The sequence below is a fragment of the Ruditapes philippinarum genome, unplaced genomic scaffold (genome assembly GCF_026571515.1).
Source record: "Ruditapes philippinarum isolate M1 unplaced genomic scaffold, ASM2657151v2 ctg6134_1_1_1_1, whole genome shotgun sequence".
NCBI lineage: Eukaryota > Metazoa > Mollusca > Bivalvia > Venerida > Veneridae > Ruditapes > Ruditapes philippinarum.
The window spans coordinates 25,498-47,618 of NW_026860509.1; the positions used below are offsets into that span (position 1 = coordinate 25,498).

At 31.1% G+C, this 22,121-nt stretch overlaps 1 protein-coding gene across 2 annotated transcripts; it reads right to left on the minus strand.

The window, feature by feature from the left end:
* Nucleotides 1-5,642: 5,642 nt before the first annotated feature.
* On the minus strand, nt 5,643-21,245 carry LOC132760410 (fibropellin-1-like). 2 transcript variants are annotated; one of them, XM_060752386.1, is made up of 17 exons: nt 21,141-21,245; nt 20,081-20,128; nt 18,036-18,115; nt 17,687-17,743; nt 17,022-17,148; nt 16,388-16,510; nt 15,708-15,878; nt 15,368-15,538; nt 14,935-15,099; nt 14,438-14,548; nt 13,756-13,866; nt 13,219-13,329; nt 11,073-11,183; nt 10,520-10,656; nt 7,767-7,863; nt 7,215-7,376; nt 5,643-5,998 (listed from the first exon to the last, which is right to left on the minus strand). In XM_060752386.1, exons 1-17 carry the CDS (start codon nt 21,157-21,159, stop codon nt 5,754-5,756), a joined length of 2,046 nt encoding a protein of 681 aa, XP_060608369.1. In that variant the 5' UTR covers nt 21,160-21,245; the 3' UTR covers nt 5,643-5,753. The 2 variants fall into 2 exon arrangements, with proteins under 2 accessions (XP_060608369.1, XP_060608370.1); XM_060752387.1 differs by lacking the exon at nt 17,687-17,743.
* Nucleotides 21,246-22,121: the final 876 nt, after the last annotated feature.

Below are 22,121 nucleotides of genomic sequence, written 5' to 3' on the forward strand. Positions count from 1 at the left end.
ATCATGACAAATGTGCATTTATATATAATTAAAGAAAAGACATAATTTAAGTTCAAGTTAAATTGTTTCATATGCATATTTAAGCGTATATATGATTATATTTCTATATGATTATATTAACATTAATAAGAGGTTATCTTACATCAATGAATTATAAATTTACTTCTTTTTTATTATCTCTTTCATAGCAATTTAAAAGTAAATCTGATTAACAAGAGTATTCTTGTTTTTATCTTTCTTATATGTAAATAGTCAGCTAATTGTTCGTTGAACGCCGCCTTTGCTTGTTGATCGTGTTTATCATATTTTATACAAATGTTATATGTGATAATAGTTACATTTATCTTTTATAAATCTTAGTTGGTCTCACATGTACATGTATTTTAAATGTTTATGAAATTTGTGTATGATATTTGTAAATTTGTGATGTGAGAGACTTAAATAAACAAAACCAATTAATGAATAGACCTTAATGATAAGTACAGGTGTAATCAATCACAAAATAAAAATCTTTTTTCTCTAACAAGGTCTCACCCCGGTACGGAATTAGACCCAATCCGTTGTATAGTCTAGAAAGTAGTTCTTTAAATTTTTGAAGTGGCCAAGTTTAAGTTCTCTCTAGTTTGTTTGGTCATAATTAAAGTGTATTTATTGCATGTGTGTATTTTTTGTGTGTTATAGGATGACTTTAAAAGTTTTTTTTGTGTATTCTCCAGGAACTCATTTGTTGGCGGAAGGATTAAAGCTGTACTACCCACCAGCAGTCCAGTGTTTTCAAAGTGGCGAATTTAAACAGTGGTACAATAGAATGAAGATTTCTGAAAAAAATTAGATGGCTAACATATTATATTTTGGGCCTCATTTAACTTAGATAGTGTTTATGTTTAAAGTTGAAGACAGTATATAATTCATCAAGAACAGTGGAATCGAGAATTAAGCCTCAAATGTGACTGATTTACTATAGAACAAAGAATACGAAAAATTCACTAGTCCGACACCACAAATGGCAATCAAGGTGTTGATAGGATTAAAATTATATAATTATAAAAAAAAATCAGATATACATGAAACATAACTCTCACAGTCATTTGAATAATCATCATTAATTAAGAAATATCATTAGATCTTGTAAAACTAAATTAATAACTAAAAAATATTGGAGAAGAACTGTCTGCATATTTTGAAATTTGGGAGAGAACTGTCAGGGGATGAAATGGTTTGAGGAAGAACCGTCAGGGTGGGGGTGGGTTGGACTGGTAAGGGAAAGAATAGTATGTCATTCGTTGAGAAGGCAGAGAGCATTGTCAGATGATTGAAGATCCACTGCAACGTGCAAGACGACAACTTTTGCGTGCTCTCTTTTGCTCGGGGTTACTTTTAATTAAGGCGGCAGGACTTAGTTTGTATGAAGTTAACTGCCGGAGTCCTGACAAAAGTTAAGGGAGTAGCCTAAAATATTGCAGGAACGACAAGAAAAGTGTGTTTAGATTGTGTGAACCCCTAGCACAGAGAGTGACGAACGGCTTGAAAGTCAGGCTCTTTTCTGACATAACAGCCGCATCGGTCAAATGTTTCACTATCGCTCACCTTTTTACTAAGTGAACTAACATGAGTGTATTCACTGAGCTGCGAAGGGAGCGTAAACACCCCTTTACAGTGCCACCTACTTTTCATATTGTCTAAGGTAACTGTACAGTTATGTTCTCATTGGTCGCCGTATATGGTCCTAGTTGTGAGTAAAAAATTCGAATTTATATTTGGCTAATATTTCATGGAAATTGCATGGAGGTAAATTGTCACCACCTTTTGCTTCAAAAGAGACGGGTAACATATGTTCGGTGTCCGTACTTGACAGTGAAAGCCGCTTTGTGTGTCTTAACGGTCGAACGGATCATCATTAAACTTAGAATACGCACAAGCACATACATTGAACCAAACAAGAACGTGTTTGTTAAACATCAATGCCCCGGCTCAGATTCTTGTCAGTAACAATATTTCAAAAAATGTTTACCCATTCACTCAGTTATGCACATAAAAAAATCCTCCAAAAATGTAAATACAGTTATATAACTTGACAAAGTACGTCATGTCTTTTTGTAATTGTGAAAAATATCAGTTGCCAAATCAATGCTTGTCTGGTGGTGAAGATGAAAATATTCCATTTTTAAGTTATCAAATATAATACATAAATGCAATACTTTACCTTGGGCCCATTGACCCCAATCTGCAGCCAAACTTAAAGAATGACGCATTTTCAAAGTTGAGCTAGAAATCATCACATTTTCAGGATATTTAAAATGGAAATATTACCTCTAGCATTTTAACATTTTGTTTCACAATAATTTGGGTTGTGTGACCTATATATAACTTTTACTAACTACCAAAGTGCTAAGCCTCGAATCTTCAGAAAAACAAGATTTTTTAAGTTTTTACTTTATGCGTATGTACAATATAAAAATCAATGACCCAGTGGCAAGGCCAATCTTGATCCAAGGGCTATAACTTGTGAACACACTTGAAAGAGATACACTGTATAATGTTTCATGCCAAAAATCCTAGGAAAATTTCAGCAAATTCGACCCAGTTATTTCCGAGAAGAAGTCATTTATTTTAAAAGTTGACGACGGACGCACGGACGCAATAACGGATGATGAACACCGGACAAATTACAGACACCAGCAAAGCAATATGTTCTCCCTTTCTAGTTGGGCCAGAAAAATGAAATTGCAATAGCCTCGGTTTGAGTTTGATTTAGCATGTACAAGAATGGTAGTGGTACGTGCAGCTAGGCTACCGCCCACATCTCCTAGCACCGGTTTAGGCTGAATTAAACGTTTTGGAAAATTGAAAAAATGCGGAAATTTGAAATTAGAAACACCTGCAGATGTGTTCATACGACATTTATCATTGAATATCCCATGTGACACGTTCGTGCCATTCAATTTACAATAGCGTATGGTCCAAAAATAATATGCTTGTTTGTGCCCAAAACGAGAAATTTATTGGCGGAACTACAAAAAATGTAATTTTGAAAGGGAATCTGAACCTGTAAATAAAGGAAAAGACTATAGCAGACAAAATGAAATGCAAACAACATATGCACAGTTTTTTCCCATTTTGATGATCTTATTCCCAATTCAAGGAACAAAAAATAAAATGAAGGAAAATATTGTCATTTTGTTAAACTGCATAGTCTTGCATTCCAAATTGTATTATGTGTTTATGAGTGAAATATAAAAGGAGTAATTAATTCCATTGTCTCTTTTATGTATGCAATATGTTGCCTTTAAGGATAAGGTCACACTTAAAGGTCAAATGGCAGACAATTTTGTATCTTGTGTAACTTGTATAGTTTACTTCAAATTTGGCTCCAGTGTTTGTTACCAGAACGTAAGTGTTGAAAATTAAGTCGGTGGTGGAGGAGTAGTGTTGCATCTATCTCTCGTGAACAGACCCTGCAATTTCATATAATATTGCTGTTTTACTGCTTTCGAAAAGATCACCCCTTTTCCAGATATAAATACTTCAAAACAGCAGGTGCCAAGGGCAGCTACAAAAGGGTGCACCTATGTGTCGAGTCACTGCTTCTGAGGGATCACCCCTGTTTCAAAATTTAATACTTTAAAAGGGCAGTGAACAGGACCTCGATATTCAGAGCCAACATCAAGGTCAGCGTTGAAGGTAAACATTCAAGCAAAGAATAATGTGTCGGTCATCTTGGAACTGCCGAGTTATTTAAGATTACAACTTAACACAACAACAAATGTAAACAAAAAAAATCAGGCAACTTAAACAACAACGAGAAGCGGTTCCTAGTGGTTAAGGTGTCTGCCTTTCAACCCGTTGAACATCGGTTCGAGCCACTATGTTTCACCATATAACACCAGCACTGGTTGATTTTTCAGGAAGCGGACTCGAGAGTGATTAATATAAGTTGCAAGAACTTGTTTCGCAATCGAGCTTACACAAAATTAATATGATTAAACCAACTTAAACGACATCTGAGTAATAGCTAATTCATAGCTTGGAGTGGAAGGTAACAAACAAAACAACAACAAAAGTCGTTTTTTTGTTTTTTAATATATTTTGAGAAACGCTACACAAGATGCTTCTTATCGCAGAAAATGTAACAGCAAAATGAAGTACATTTGTACTTTTATTTGTGATAAGAATCGTTATAATTACAATGCACTTTTACATATATATAACCATTTCCTATATTTCATTTAAAAAAAGATATTCGTTGAATCATATGAACCACCAAATTATAAATACGCATTTTAAACTCCTTGGTTTATGTTTCTATTTGAATGTCTTTTAAAAAATCAACAACACAAAATGAGCTTTGCAATCAGGTAAACACCAAGATAAAATTACGATAAAATGCTATTTATTTTGAAACAAGTATAGATGTTAATATACTGATTTTTTTTAATACTAAATCAAAGCGTACACAGTTTACTCTTTCGCATGTGTAAGGCGTACTTAGGCGAGATATTTGCTTAAAGCGATTTAACCCTCACCAAACTAAATATCTTACACATTCAATGATAATTTTAGGGAATTTTTCAACACATATACTTACATAATAGTCAGTGCAGACAAATAAACATGAATGTACCATGCTATCTTGGTTAACACTGGTCGCATGTGCAGATTCATTTTTAAGTTAGGGTTAATTATATAGGTGATATTTTTTGTTTGTTTTGCATGTGAGATCGAAATTTATTATAAACTTATAAATGAAATATTGAGAAATATGTTTGAAATAAAATGCATATTTTCATTCTCCGTATTTTTACTTAAGTTTTAATTATTTTATTTTTCACTGCAATGAAACGTATTTTCCGTATTTTACAATATACAAAATTAAAGTAGAAACCTTAAAAGTTGTAAGGTTATAAAAGGGAAAAGTATATAATGAACAAAACATTCATTTTTTTCTTTAAATACAGGATTTATTTTCATCTTGTGATATGAAAATTATTATATTCACTCGTGTCTACCGCCACTCACAAAATATTTATTTTCATACCACTCGATTTAAGTAAATTATGTATTTACAGAAAAAACTTGATTATCCTCTATATATTTCTCTTTTCACGAACGAAAGATAACTTGATACTAAACAAACCCATTTTCTATTTATTTTATGCTTTTAAAAACTGCATGCCATCAGATAAGCACAGATATTCCAAGAAAACCAAACATTAAGAAAATGTTCTTTGATTTTAAGAAAAGTAAACAGTTTCAAAATGCAAGTTAAAATTTATATGTTATGTCGAATTAATGACTGCTTTTTTTAAGATTTTAAGCACAATTTGTAATGCCGAAATTAATATCTTTGTTCAACACAATATTTTACATTTAAATACATTTTCAAAATTTTATTGAAAATTTGCATGAATGCTGCTTTAAAGTAATTTTTACTGATTTTTTGCCGCGTAACGACAAGCGCTTTCACTAATGTCATCAAATCATAACGTAACACAATTCTTGATGAAGGAAAAAAATAATCTGTGAACCTTTACGAATATAGTATACCATTAAAAAAACTGATATGTGCAAATATTCACGTGCTTTTCTTGATCAAGCACATTTAACTCACTACGGCGTGTATTTCTGACGACATTTCCATTCTTTTTTCTAGTCCGGCTATTTTCATAATTTTACCGTGAAATTATAAAATACAATTTCACTGTCCACTTAAAAAGCATATAATAAATAGGTTGTTGCCGGTTTTAAACTAAGCATTATAATCGTCTGAACATCATTTTCGTTGATTGTAAAGATTCAATGCCTTTGAAATCAGAGTACACAATAGCTTGGTAACCATGGTTTGATCCTGGTGTGTAATATTGCCCATTCAAGTTTACATATCCACAATTATAATACCACCAGCCACCATGATACTGTTTTGCGCAATTTTTCGAATCATCATGATCATATGTAGAAAACGGCTTTCCATTGTGAAAGCTTAGTCCAGTGCCTGTATCACCTAAAAAACAATAGCTATTGTGTCACATACTTAGATAGTGTTTTTTTTTCAAATTGTACAATTCCAAACACTGTTTTCAGCTTCGTACTTTGTTATAATGCTTGCACAAAATATTGCGTATTACAAGAACCTCTATATAAAGACATCTTTTATCATTAATTTAATAAAATAACAATACACCTACAAGAGGAATAAAACTAGTGAATTGCACTCTCTTTGAAAGATCTTGGAAACGATCATATAAAATTTACCAGAAGTCGTACTTTTCCGATACAAAGCTCGCCATTTGCATTCTGTTAATTTATTATGCCGCGTAAACAGTTATTATAGAAACGACGTTTTCATAATGAACAGGTGTAGGCCTAGAGTTCATCAACATAAAGCCACATTTAAATTTATTAAACCAACGAATTAACTGATAAAAAAGAGATTGACGTCTGTCTATATACGGAATAGAATTCATGAAAAACATTTTTACAACATATACCAAAGAGACAGCAATTTTTAATACATAGGTATGAGGACGTATTGCAAAGGAATGTCCTTATCATCTTCCAAACATTGTGTTAAATTTACAGTTTACGAGTAGAAAATTTATAGCGAGTAATAAATACAGCTAAAGTTAACAGGTTTTAATGAATGTGTTATCAATGTAAAATAGCATGTTTATCTACACGACAACCTTCTTTTCCTTGTGTTTTTGCCATATTGGACAATGTAACGTTTTAGATGCATTCATTTCTTAATATGCCTCGTATCTTTTTATCGATATATACGGTGATGCAAATATTCTCAAATTCTAATTTCATTCAATATGCCAATTCTTAAATAGTATGATAATAGAACAATAACATTATTTAAAAAAATGATCTCTTAGAGATAGCTTATTAATGATAATTATTGCAAATTATAAGTAGAGTTTTCTGATTTTCTTGTATTTGTTGAAGAAATAAAGGTTATTTGTCGGACACAACTTTAACGGGATACAGAAAGTCAGTGATGAGTGAACCTTTGCTATTGGAATATCTTCGTATTAAATAACACACTCCTTGAGAGAACTTATAAAAAAAAGCAAGCAAATAATGAAAGAAAACATTGCTAACACATAATGCATGAAACAAAAACATTTAACATATATTGCCAAAAATTGTTTGCATATTTTAGATTAAATTACAAAAGAAAAAGATAAATGTAAAAGGTGTTTTTCTTTTGTTACCTGCCTTTCCAGTTCCTTTGTCTATATGGAGTTCGTATCCGGGATGATCACCAATATGAAAGTTTTGAAATATTTCGTAAGCATATGTGTTGTCCGCTGCTGTCAATTCTATTCTAAGTTCTGTTGCTCCTTGTGCAGTCATTTCCTCTAAATACTTTAATCCTAGAAAGGAAACGAAACATCGAAAACAGCAACATGTTCTTGCTTTGTCATATTTGATATAAACTTATAAGGTAACATATCAAGTTAAAAAATTTGTTTTCAAATATGAACTGTAAAGATATTTATGCTTACAGGCGAACAAAGTTACATAATACGAGTATATTTTACCACAATAACAATGATAACAAAACATGTAAATCATTCATTTTGAATTTTTCATTTTCCTGAAAAAAAGGGAATATCTTTTCCTTGCTTAAATTGTTGTTTTTGAAGCTTTGTTTATCTTATAACTGGCTAATGGAATAAACATACTAGAACACATAACATATCATACCATCCAAACATAATCGGCGCATCAAAAATAAAAAATAAAAGTAAATTAAAAATTACCTAGCCAAAATTCTCCTGTATTATTCCCAAATCCGAGAATATATTCTTTGAAATTTTTGGTGAAATTGACCGAACCGTCAAATCGATTTTGAAAAACCTACAAAGATTCAATTTATATAATTAACATCTAAAATCTAATAGAAATTACATATTTTAAAAGATAGATTGACAACATGTCAGACACATCATCATTGTTACCAGCTGCATTTCAACAAATGTTAATGTTCATGTCTAGCATACATTAATCATATCCAGCATAAAGTGTTAGAGCTGTCCATTAATAGTTCGTGGATAACAAAAATAAAAAATAATAAAGTTGGTCAAAAGTTTAGAGATAAGCCAGATATCATGTATATGACAAATAATTATTACTCTCGATATCACTAGACACCTTGATTAGGCATAACATTGCCCTTCCCAACTTATTTGACCGGCAAATCTACCTTAAAGATGCAGATGTAACTGATTTTACTTTACCATTTGACCACTCGCAGAAAAAGTCAATGCTAATAAACACGAACAATTGCGATGTTAGTGTCAATTTAAGTGTTGCGTAATGTGTTGAAATGTAAACCAAGGGGGTCATACGATCCTAAAAATTCTAATGCTGCGAACGATTATCAACCGGTATCATGAACAAAAACGAGTCATGAAAAACAAGTAGAATAAATTTGAATCAAATTTCTTTTGCAAAGAAGATGTCCATACTTCTAGTTTTAATATACCAAATATTAATATTTAATATCCTAATAATAGAAGTGGTCATATTTTATCACGAAATTTCATTTCGATTCAATTAATCTTTCAGTCGAATTCGGGATGCCTCATTAGACTGTTTTCATCAATATTATTATTGGCAAACATATCTTTTTGGGCAGGATATATATTGATTGCTTTTAAAATGCAATTTTTAATTGCATGCAACGATCGCAACACAACATTATGAATTTTTGCATTATTTTTTCTACGAAAGAATCTTAAACGTTTGTTCCTCTTTTAGCCAGACTTTATTTTGCATTGAATTTTTGTTGTGCATAATAATTAAGGGTATTCTCCTGTAGTGGTTTCGTACTGATATTCACCTTTTGCTTTAACCTTCTTATCGGAGTTGTTGATGCCGTTGTTATTTATAAACTGACAAAAACAAACAAAAGCTATATGTTTAAACATCCAAAACCTTCGGTGGTATTTTGTTATTTCATATAATTTTCTTTATAATCGGTTAAATGTATCTTTTAAACTAATTGAATGAACAATCTGCAAATGCATAGAGTAGTAATAATGTCTGGTTCGAACTCTGATGACAGATCGTTTTCATACCATTAACCCCGCAAAATGTTTGATGAATGTTTTTACTTAAAGTTTGTCTTATATTTTCAGAAACATTGATAAGTAAACACAATGAAAGCGGCCCTCAGCTTTTCTGACGATTAAATATGTTATACGTAGATAAAAACGTTTATATTATACGTTATATTATCGTATCAAAGGAATTAAGATGGAAATGAAATCTGCCGACGATAAAATACAAAAGCAATAAAGATACACCTCGATGCGACTAATCTGCAAGTCTGCTCTCTATTTATAAATTAATAAAGCAGACGATACGTTTCCCGATCTTTTATCTTTAGACACGAACGTCAGTGACGCGTCGGGACGCCTTTTTGAGAAACGAAATGCATAACGTGTTTAAGAAAAATATTATTTAAATTTACAATTCTGCATAATTAAACTATTTTAATTAAAGTAGGGCAAATTAAGTCCACACCATAGGGTAATCTAAATTTGTGTTACATCAATTGTACCAATGGAGATTTTTTCAATTCGAACAGATTCACACACCAAATATATACAATGAACGGATGTTGTTGGGATCGAAACTAATGCCAAGGATATGACGATTCTTAATATAATACAGAATTTCGATGTCATACTGTGATCTTCTATTATCCATTTTTTTACAGTGTACAAGTAGACAAATCGTTGCAAAAACTAACATACATGTATATCTAGCCGATAACCCTCATTTCCTCGTGTTTTTCGCAATATTTAACAATATAACGTTCTATATGCATTCATATTGGAACATTCGTAAACAGTGCAACATTGGTATAACATAAAACATGAAATGTATAATTGTTATTGACAACGTTTGTTTACATTTGAACGCAACATTGCAAGTATTCTTCTTCTTGTAATATTGCCTGTTTCGTTGAATGGACAATTTTTCTGGAGATACCATAAGACTAGTCATTAACGCAAGTATTTTTATGATGTACAAGAAATCTGTGTAACCTGAAAATCGTCAGTCAAATATGTAGATTTGGTGGTCAAAATTGCGAGGAAGGATGGTGCAATGCGATGCCTTCTGTTTTGCCTTACCAGTGTAGTAACATAACAAAAAACACCAGGAAGGTGTTCAACTTGATTAATGTATCGCTACCTTGCTTTTTCACTTTAAGTTACATTTAGAAATAAATACAAAATGAAAGATACTTTGATGAATAAATATAACAAAGATAATGACGAATCATTTCAAAGAAACAATTTACAAGTTTTATGTCAAAAACTAACATATTTGCTAATGCGTCATCTTCATGCAATATAAAATCGAATGATACAATTTTACAACTCCATTTAAGTGAATGCCGGAATTGAATTTTATATTTTCTTTTATTAACGATGAAAGTTAGAATTTTTCCGTAATTGATGGAAAAAGTTTAGTTATGGAAACTAAATAGTCTGCTGCATACCGTCCATCCACCCAAGCCTGAGTCCATGTCACAGTATATTTCCTTCAGCTCTTTAGATCTCCATAAAGTGACGTTATACAAACCATTCTTACGTGCTATATTCCTCTGCATAATATCATAACAGTCCGTTGCATTTGCTGTTAAAACGTAAAATACACTAGTTCATAGCAATTTTGCTTAGAATTTAAAACAACACCTGATGTTTATATAAGCAGAAACATGTTGTATAAACGATATCCATGAAGATATTTCAAATAAACTGAGAACGGTTTTCTATAAAATATGATTTGTATGATTATACCGTTTCTCGAAATCGAAAAGTTTATTTCAATGGTTTGAAGTGGTAACAAATTAACAAGTTCTTCAAAGAAATGTGAATGTTGTTGTTCAAATGACACCAAACAATTATTTTTACCTCATACTAGTATCTATACGCGTTTCATGACGCAAAACCGGTACAGATATAAGATCGCATACACATCATATAGACTACAGCAAAAAAAGTAACTACGTAATTAAAGTACTGCATTGGTGAATGTGTGAACTAACTTACTGACGTCACAGTGTTTTCCATAAAATCCTTCACTGCAGTTACATGAATAATCAGAATGTCCAGAAATGCATATGCCATTTTTGCACGGATTTGATTTACAGTAATAGTCCGCTGAAAGCATAAAATGAGAGGCAAATGAAGAAGAAAAGATATTTAGACTTTGCAACATGGAGAGAGTAAGGCAAGTCTGCATATATGTGTGGTCCAACATGGCTTTTTACTATTAGCAGCGAAATCTTTATGCTTATCGTTTGTCCGTTCTTCCGTCCGGCCTTCCGAGCTAACATTTTAATGCAACTACATGAATAATAGTTAACTGTACTTTCTCTTTGATGCCGATTAGTCCGATTGCTATGCGTTATTTTCTTTAATTTGGCTTAAATGAACAAAAGAGAGAACAACGAAGAAGTTATAAAAGTACTGTCTCGTTAGTACGTCTGTCTGTCCGTCCTTATATTTACTCTTCTTTGCTTTTATGAATTATCTGCCTTATTTTCAAAATGTCTATCAATTCTAAAATGTCAATAATATAAATGCAGTGTCAAAGAATCTAATCACTAGTTTCTTTATGAAGCTTATTAATGCTTGTCTGGTAAAAAACTCGAACAGTATTGAAGGAATATGATTAAATGTCCACACTGTGATAGATGCCAGGAAAAGAAAGTGCAATATCGAAGAACCATAAATATACCTTGCTTAATACTTGCAGTGCAGTGTACATAAGTCATAATTCTATCTTTTTGAGTTATCTACCTTTATGATACTTATTTTTTTTTTTTAATGAATGCTTGACCGGAGTATATCTTCTTAACTGCCAATACTATCTTAATGAAACTTTACACCTTTATAGAAACTAATCAGAAGAAACGAATGAAAAGACCTCTATAAGCATTGTATGCTGTCGGATCTAATCCTTTTTTCAGCAATATATTATGTAACTATTGATTGTATGTAATATATGTTGGTGTGAAAATGTTTAAAATAAAACATGTTTAAACCAAACTAACTAAACGAATGTTAAAGAACGGTGAATCTACATCACTTAGTTAAATTATTTTCCTTTATGGTACATTATTGTGGTTGTCCGGAAAATAACTTGAAATACATTGAAAAAATTATATTAACAAGGCACACGGTAATAGAGACAAGAGAGAGGATGTGTGTTGTCAACGATCTGAAATGCTACCTTGCTTATTTTTTAATAATCTCCCTAAAATGTATACGTGTAGCATTTAATTTATTTTCTGATGTAACTTTTATAACTTTGGCCAAGGTTCAATTTTGCATAGAATGTATTTTAACAGTTTTGTTCATACAACTTTAATGTTTCATACTTAGTATGTAAATACTTTAAGTGGCCCTCTTACTTTTTTGTGAAGTAATGAGACAGGATGACACTAAAGTCATGTACCCTGTGTTCAAAATAGCGTTTATTCTTTGACACCTGTCATTTTTATTCATTAGGCAAATAACTTGGTCGGTCATGGGTAAAGTTACTAGATTGTTCAAAAAAGGATTTTAACGATTTTTCTAATGCAGCCTTAATTTATTGACTGATGTCTATTATAATTGGAAGGTTGTCCTCTAACTTTGGATGGAATAAGGGATAACTTTCTTCGGGTAAAGGTCACTGTTAAAAATGGTTTTTTACAATTTTGCTCTTACATACTATATTTACTAATTTGAATCGAATAGATTGACAGATGTGCAGATGCAGAGATCAAACATCGCCTCAACGATATTCTTGTTGTATTTGTTATTGAAATCCCTTAAACGATAAAATGTGCTATTACAAATTCAAAAGTAGGTATAGTCTTTTCATAATTTTGTACGGTGAACATCAAAATCATAGTGTTTCTGAAGATAGTATTAATTTGGATATGTTGAGCAGGGATAAAGAAATGAAGCAATGTAATGGTAACAATGGCAGACAGTACAGCTACTTATATGGATTCTGTATCATAATTTTATTGATAGTGAATGGCAGCAAAATGCAAACTTTCGAACAAGTTATTGATAGCATGGTCATGGTTTTATAACACATATAATTTATTAATATGTAAACTATAAGTAAATAATTTTTTTTATGAAAAAATATTGATCATAATGGCATTTACTTTATCAATGTATGATTACATTAACTTACATATATCGCATTGCTTTCCGCCAAAACCATCTTCACAAGCACAATAATATCCGGTTTTACCTTCATAACATTGACCATGTTTACATGGGTTTGACTTGCATGGTGAACTTGCTGAAGAATAAGTAAAGATTTTGACAAATTGAAGTATTTAAAGTTACTGTTGATAATGACCATCCACATTGCCGAATATGCCACATGCTATAGGCCGTCCAGATAGTGCAGCCTGTGTAGCAATTTCCCCTAGAACAAAATACGATAAAATCTGATCTGATCATTATCAATGATAGTTAAAAGTAGATAAAAAGTACACATTGCAAACTCTTGCGCATAGTATGTCAAATCAACATGAAAGTATACTTTTTCATTATGTTTGTTTTCTTCTCTTTCATTTTAAGTTTCACGCTACAGTTTTGCATTAAAATTCATTTATATAGACTTTCAAACATGAAATATATCAAATTTCGATGTAAGTGCCATTACAGTATAAATATCGTTAGTAAAAGATACATGTTGTATTAAAATTCTACCAATACTTACAAGTGTTGCAATGTCGTCCTTCAAAACCATGATAACAGTTACATGTGTAATCATTTAGCATGTCAACACAAGGGCCATTGATACATGGGTCAGGTTGGCAATGACTCGCAGCTACAATATAATAAACTTACTGAAGTCTCAATACGTTTTTCATGAATAAATATGAAATTCAATAAAAATAAATATTGTATTCAAATAAGCTCGGTTACAATTGTTTTACATGAGTTTAAAGATCATTCTGGCTTTATATCTATTTGTAACTCTACACAATTTTGTAACTATAACACATGTCTTTAACTAATTCCAATTATTACCTTTTAAGTGAATAACAACATAACAAAATCAAATTGCTGTGAATATATTTTTGTTCTCATAAGCGTTGGACTGAGTTTAATTCAAAGATTATACAATAAAAGCCAAAATAAACAAAATAAGTAGATAAATAAGTAAATAAATAGGGTTGTCAATTTTGATTTTAACTAATAAAGGATAAATATTTTCTGATTTAGCAATTGCAGCAAAAGCAAATAGTGTTAATGATTTAATTCGAAACCTCATTTTAATAACATTTTACGATCCTGCATTTTCTAACACAATAAAGCACATGTTTGCATTATATGAAATATTAAGGAAAATATGGAATAGAAAAAAATAATATATCAAATCATTAATTAGCACATACAACTATTGCAGTAACGACCCTCAAAGCCATGGTCACAAGAGCAAAGGAAATCGTGAAGAACTTCAAAACATTGACCGTGTACACAAGGATTGGTTGCGCAGTGTTTCGTTTCTGTAAGGGAAATAATCTGTGTATTCGGGCATGTAATATTAGAGCAGTTTAAAACATTATTCATCATTAATGTAAACAATACAATCTAATCAAAACATTATAGTATTTTATATCATATACACAAGAAAGGCAATCAAATGACGACGAGTTGAATTTGTTCTATATGTGAATCATCGTTTGGAGTTGTGATTACAATAAAATCTTTAATCAGATTAACTTGACTGTCCATTACTTCAAAGTAAGTACTATTTATCACAAACTTTATGTTTAGTTAAAGATAAAGATATTGCATATGTTTGACTTCAACGTGTATTATCCAGGTTATGAACACAAACACTTTATTTCTATAGTACAAACTATCTCATAAGTTTTGTCGTATGTTTTACCACAGTTATTATTTGCACATGATTCAACTCTGTCATGTGACCCAAGACAATATTGACCATAAGGTGAAGGAGGAGGATTCGAGCATGACCTCGTTTGAGACCGTATTCCTCCACCACAAGTTGCACTGCATGAACTCCATGATGTCCAGTCACTCCAACCACCGTCTGTAAAATATCTTATGATAAGCGTAATAAAAAAATTAAAGTATATATTAATTTATTTCGTTCTATTTGTTTCCTGGTCGGTTGCCATTGTGCACCTTTAAAGCATTTAAAGTTCTCTACTTCAAGATGCTGTAGCAAAACATTGTTTGTTTACTAATTTGCTTTGCAAACAACCAATAGGTAATTATTTATAGACGTTCAGATATTATATTTTTGTTAGAACTTTACTTTTAAACAATTAGATTAACTTTTGTTATGAAATACACACTTGCACAAGGAGCTGGCATACACAGTTGTGTTTCAGACCTGTCTCCGAAACAATGATTTCCAGCAAGACTTGGAGGCGGATTAGAGCAAGTCCTTGTACGACGTTGCAAGCCCATGCCACATGTTACTGAACATGTACCCCACTGTGACCATACACTCCATCCACCATGAACTGTAAATCAAGCAATATAAATAGTATAATTATAATCATTGGATAACTTTTATATTCAAGCAGAGAACAATTTTACTTGTATATCAAAAAGTACTTATTAATATGTTTTTTAATGTGGCAGTTTTCCGAATTATAGCTAAAACAGGTTATGATAAGTAAATAGTTAGACCTGGACACTGTTGTTTGTGGCATCCTTTCGTGTCACTTCCACTTCCAACACAATCGAGGCCGCCATGCTTTGGTGCTGGATTTGTGCATGTCCTGGTTCTAGTCTGGTGTCCGTTTTCACAGGTAACATCACATGTGCTCCAAGATGACCATAAAGACCAGTTGCCGTCAACTTTATATGGAAATTAGCAAAACGGAAACATTTCTACCGAGGTGCAGTATTACAATAAAGAATTTTAGTCACTTTATTAACCAATCAAATTAAAGCGCATGAAATATCAACTTGTATAATAACATAACTAAGCATGTTGATATTTGCCATTCAACCATTTAGTATTTCTTCATATTGATATTGCAGTAACCAGTCTTTGCTAAACTATATAACAATTAAAGATACACATTTTGTAAATTTCAAACCTCGAACTAGATAATTGTTAAATGTATAAATGAATTTTCTGATGTCCCTTTGTAGTCGAAAATTTGATAGAAAATTTGCAAATCAAAAACAGGCATAATTACACTCTCCATAAATTATAAGCTTATAAACTATATAAATATTCATGCTACTGTACACTCATATGTTTCCAATACATCATTAAAACAAAGTTCTTGAAGCTTGTCATTTCATCAAACCAGAAAGTAACAATATTTATCTATAAATTGAATAAAATCGATTCATACCGACATTACATAGTCCACAAAAGCTTGGGCATACACTTCGTGCGTGCGGAATATCACTACATATACTGAATATAGAGTTCATTCTTGCACAGTCCACAGATTCATCATCCATACACACCTTAGCTAAAACATTACATACAATTGTACCAGTAATTGTACCAATTTATTGTCAGTCGTCTTACAGTAGTTGACCGAAATAATGTTCAATCCTATGAAATGGTATTAATGGTTAATCATTATTAAAAATTTTGAAAACTTTGTTTAAAATAATTGATATATGTAAGATAATTTGAAGCATTTGTGCTAATAGAACTACTTTAATTAAGATAATGTTTAAAAAGATGGATTGTGTTTAGACAATCCTATATAAATATTAACTTTAATGTCGTTAAACTAATAGTGGTTACATGCATCATTTATTCTTTATATAGTTGCAAATTAACTTAAAGTTACTTTTTTCACAAGCCTCAAATCAATCTTGTAATGTTGTACTTTAGTCGACCATTGATACAAAGAGCAACTGATATTTATTAACGGTCATTTGAAATGCTGGTGTTCGTCGGGGGTATTCAAGTTTTAAATAGTTTTCTTAGTTTTAGAATAAATTCGTGTATAAACATGTGGTTATACTTACTGTCGGTATTGTGACATAGGGCGGTATTGCAATGATCAGTGGAACAGCATTCGAAACACGTTGATGCTTTCCTAAAAACAACACTTCGCCCAACTATTGTAGAAACTGCAGCATGTGAATCACATCTCTAAAAATGTTTCAAACAAATAAATTCATACATTCAAAACTTTCTTTTTAAAATTTTATTTCAACGGATATGTAAAATTAAATCATCATTTGCTCAGTTCAACATATTACAGGAAAATAGCATTACTTATACCAGTCAATGTTATGCTTCCAAACAAATATTAGACAAAGGACATTATTATATATTGCAATGGTTCGTATCTATCTATAATTGTATCTACTTTTGTATGCTTTACAACTATAAAATATATTCCACTTATATTCACCTTGAGCATGCTACATCCAGCAGAATTAAAATTCTCAAGACTATTCAATTGATGTGAAGCGTTCAGCCGTATGTGTGCAGTATTAAGTCTTTATAATAAACAATAACTATCAGATGATGTTTTTGTCCGTACTTAAGTCACATTTTCCAAAGGATTAATCAAATTATTAACATAAGAAGGATTTAGAAAGAATATAGATTTTGCTAAGAAACGAACTTCTACCAGAACGATTTAATGGGTGTAATGAATTTCATGTATAAAGATGACATTTACCTTATTGTCAACACAGCCGAGACTTTGTTCCCCGAGTGACACATTGCGGTAACAGGACTGTAAATGTAGCATTGTGTATATTTTACATGAAATAAGTTATCCAATTAACAGCAAAGCTCTTGATATACCGGACGATTCATTTACAACAACAGATGATTTAGCTTAGAATAGACATTCGAATTTCTATCAGTTTATTTGGTAAAAAAAAGAATGTGTTCTTACGCCATGTATTGTTTGCCTTTATGGAAACGCATCATTGAAACAACCGGTCCTTGCACGCATAACAGAGGATTAATGAAAAAGTTTAAAGAGGATTTAAGTTAAGAAAATATATTTCTTTCCTCTTTACCTGACCAATTGAACACGACCTTGTGACATTGCATCCATCTATATTGGCAACATTTGAGCAGCTGTAACATTGAAGTGATTCTGAAAAGGTGCATAAATTAGATAATTACATATTACGTTTAAGTAGCTTCCTGATGCTTTGTTTTTATTACGAGCTAGCAGCGTTCGAAAATTGATTCGGTCTCGTGTGATATCAATTTTCACACCATGCAAGTAGCAAAATATATCGCCATAGAAAGACACTACAACATGATTTTCCTTTTATAATGTAGTTATTTTTTGCAACGCCTTTAATGTATCTGTCCAAGTTTCCAAATACTACATAATGCACAACTTAGATTGGAAACCAACTTAGAAAAATAGACTGGTGCTAATATATATATATATATATATATATATATATATATATATATATATATATATATATATATATATATAGCGCTTTCAATGCTTTCTTCGCATATCTTCAGCCGAAACTTTAATAAACAATAAACATATAAACAAATGACGTAACGTCATGAAAAAAGCGGGAACGTTAAATAATAACGTATTTCCCGGCAACACAATATGGTTATTTATACTGAAAAATTAAAAGGTCCCCATCAAAACTGAAGAAAAACATAACAGCTAACAACAAGTACAACGTTATCCCATGTGTAACAACATTTAATCCCAAAATACCAATATTTCCCAAGCAATTCGATCTTGTGAGAATGTGTTACGAAAAAGTGAAAGGATGAACAGTGTTTTAGAAAAGAAGCGAATTATAAACAGTAAAAGACAAGCAAAAAATCTTCAAAACATCTTAACCTCTTCAAAGTTCGACATGACAAATAATACTGTAACAACAGTTTCTAAATGCAACAGGAGTAGGTGTAAGACATGTCCTTCTCTAATAGAAGGAAATGAAATACAATTTTGTAACAGTAAGACATTTAAGATAAAACAAAGTATGAACTGTGTTTCAAAAAATGTGATATATTCAATAATTTGTGACAACTGTAAACAGTTTTATATTGGCCAAACAAAAAATGAATTATGTAAACGTATGACTTTACATAGGCAACAAACAAACACTGAAGAACTCAGAATGTTACAAGTAAATAAACATTTACATAATTGTTCAGGGAGGTAAATTTAGCATTTTCCCCTCTATATAAGAATATTAATCGAAAGTGACAATTTTAGAGAAGAAAAAGAAAAACTTTTAATCAAGTTATTAAAACCACAGCTAAATGCTCATTGTAATAATCGTTTAACAAGGTATATATATATAGTACATCATATTTATTACAATCTCTTCATTTTTTAATTATGAAAGAAACGCTTGCGATTTTATTCAATCCAATTGTCCGTTTATTTACCAATATTATTGAGTAAAAATTGTTAATTACCATACAATTTGTGTGCCATAAAATCATTAACTTGTGAATTTTATTACCTCCTTTAATAAATGTCATTAATTCACTGCCAGATTGTACGGATTATGCTCAATGTCCGTAATATTATAATTTTTCAGTATAAATAACCATAATTGTGTTTGCCGGGAAATACGTTATCATTTAACGTTCCCGCTTTTTTTCATGACGTTACGTCATTTGTTTATATGTTTATTGTTTATTAAAGTTTCGGCTGAAGATATGCGAAGAAAGCACTGAAAGCGCTACCGAATATACATAGTTTGTTATTTCTTAAACATTATTATTTTACCTATTTCAACACTGCACAAGGAACATATATCACGTTTTAATATATATATATATATATATATGGAACCGTATTCGCCACTGACATAAAACGAATTTGCTATTCGCTGAAGCGCATTCGGGCTTGCTTCAAAATTTGCGTGAATTTAAGGAATACAATGTATAGGTATATAATAAAACTTAACTCAAAGATTAGTAAGTAAAGGTTAAGTATTTTATTACATCATAAAGTCTTATTTTATACGAAGTGATAAACAATAGAAGAAGAAAGACAGAATTAAAGTTATTAGTATGTTTGTTGGAAATAAAAGTTTAAACAAGCGCAATAACAGTAACAAACCTGACGAAGCGACAAGGCCTATCAAAATCAATATATATAATGCGTCATCTGAAATAATACGCACTACATATTATCAACTATAATCGTTAAAACCGTTCCTTAAGTTAAAAAATACATCAAAGCATCATAAACACTTTTTACAGTATACGCAGATGTGTCTAAATTTATCCAGGTATTCAGGGTTGTAGTAGGATGACCTGATTAATTCTAAGCATCAGATTAGTGGATACAATAAAAATTTCACAACAACATGTTTTAACAAAAAAAGCACATGTCAATGTTTGAAGTTAAAGTTATTGATTTAAAATCGGTTTGCTTAGCAATTCAGCTTTCACATACGTTTAACGGTATTATTCATCACGCATACGTTTGTCCATAATGGGGTTTTATATATTTCAACTATTATAGCTAACTTTTGTATTATGCATATATATCCGAACGCATGACATGTTTTGGTTTATACAGAATTTATTTTAGTTCGATTGTGTAGGAAGCTATTAGCTTATGAACACACTTTCGAATCCGCTCCTGGAACCAGACTGAGCAATGAGTGTAACGTTTCTTGCTCAAGGAAACAACGACTTGCCCCTGTCAGTGTTTGAACCCATGCGGCTAGCGATCATTAGATTACTAGTCCGACGCGTTAACCACTCGGCCATGCCGCCAACTTGAAAATTTAGTGATACGCGTAAATATATGTTAAATATAAAATACGACGTGTTGTTGATGTTGAACTTTCTATGTAAGAAAAATTGATAAATGCTTTATTAACAAAGTTAATGTCGAATGCTGCTTTTTCTCTCATGAGTAGTCTTTATCAAGACTAAGACTATTCATTATAATATTTACGTTTTATGAAAATATACCTTTTTTTAACAACAAGAAGACAGGTAACAAAATAGAGGACATATTGTAATCATTTAATATTTTATTTAGAATATGTTTATATTCATTTACTTCTATGATTCATTCAGAATATGATTATGTTCAATTACTTCTATTATTTATTCAGAATATAATTTATATTCAATTTCTTCTATACTATATGTAAGTAACTTACTCATTTTTTTCTTTTTCATCTTGCACTTCCTTTCAGAGGCAACAAGTTTAAGTCTTTAGCCGCAGATAACAAAGGCTGTAAATGACGTAGGTTATGACCTTTTCAGCTCTTATCATATAATATATGAAAGATAAGCTATGGCATCGAGTACATTATATATATAGTAAGGTCGATAATAAGTAGTTTTCTTAAAATTTGCTTAACGTTCACGAGTTTCAGGCTTAGTATATGGTCAGTATTTACAGATAAAAGTGATCATAAAGGACATTTAGAACTATTGCACAATATTGAAAAAGGTCTTTTATTTTAACCATGATTTCTATTTACTTATTTCGTAAACATATGTATATAAATTTCTCGTATTCACTATTGTTCAAAAAGATAAGACATGACGTTCCACTACGCCATATACAAGGACGATCGTCAATGATAAAAATGTCAACCTATTAATGTGCTGTTTTTTATGATAATGATAGAACTAAAATAAATTGTATGAAACGCTATTGCTGCCATATAACGTTTTGTACATATTTCATTACGTTATGTGTATCAATCATATTGTTGAATGCTCACTATTTTTGAGAAATATGTCATGTTAATTCCCTGCATCAAATTGTATAAAGTGTTCTTTTTTTCCAAATATAGTCTTTTTATACAATTATATTTGGTATTTATTATTTATCGTTAATTATTTTTTTGTTCCTTTTTATTACATCTTTTCACATCTTTATTGTTTAATTTTTAACTATGTAACAATCATATATTTAAAAATGAAATTTGTTATTGAAAATTAAAACAACTCTTACTGTAACAGTAAATCTATTTTAATTCAATGTTTATGTTGGTGTACCCCTCCGTGTCAAATCTTCATACACTGATGGCTTGTCGTCCTCTATTTATTTGAGGTCCTCCTTGGCTCCTTGCCCCTGGTTCTTGTTGCCGGGTCGTGTCGGGTTTGCGTTCATTGAACGCCGCCTTTCT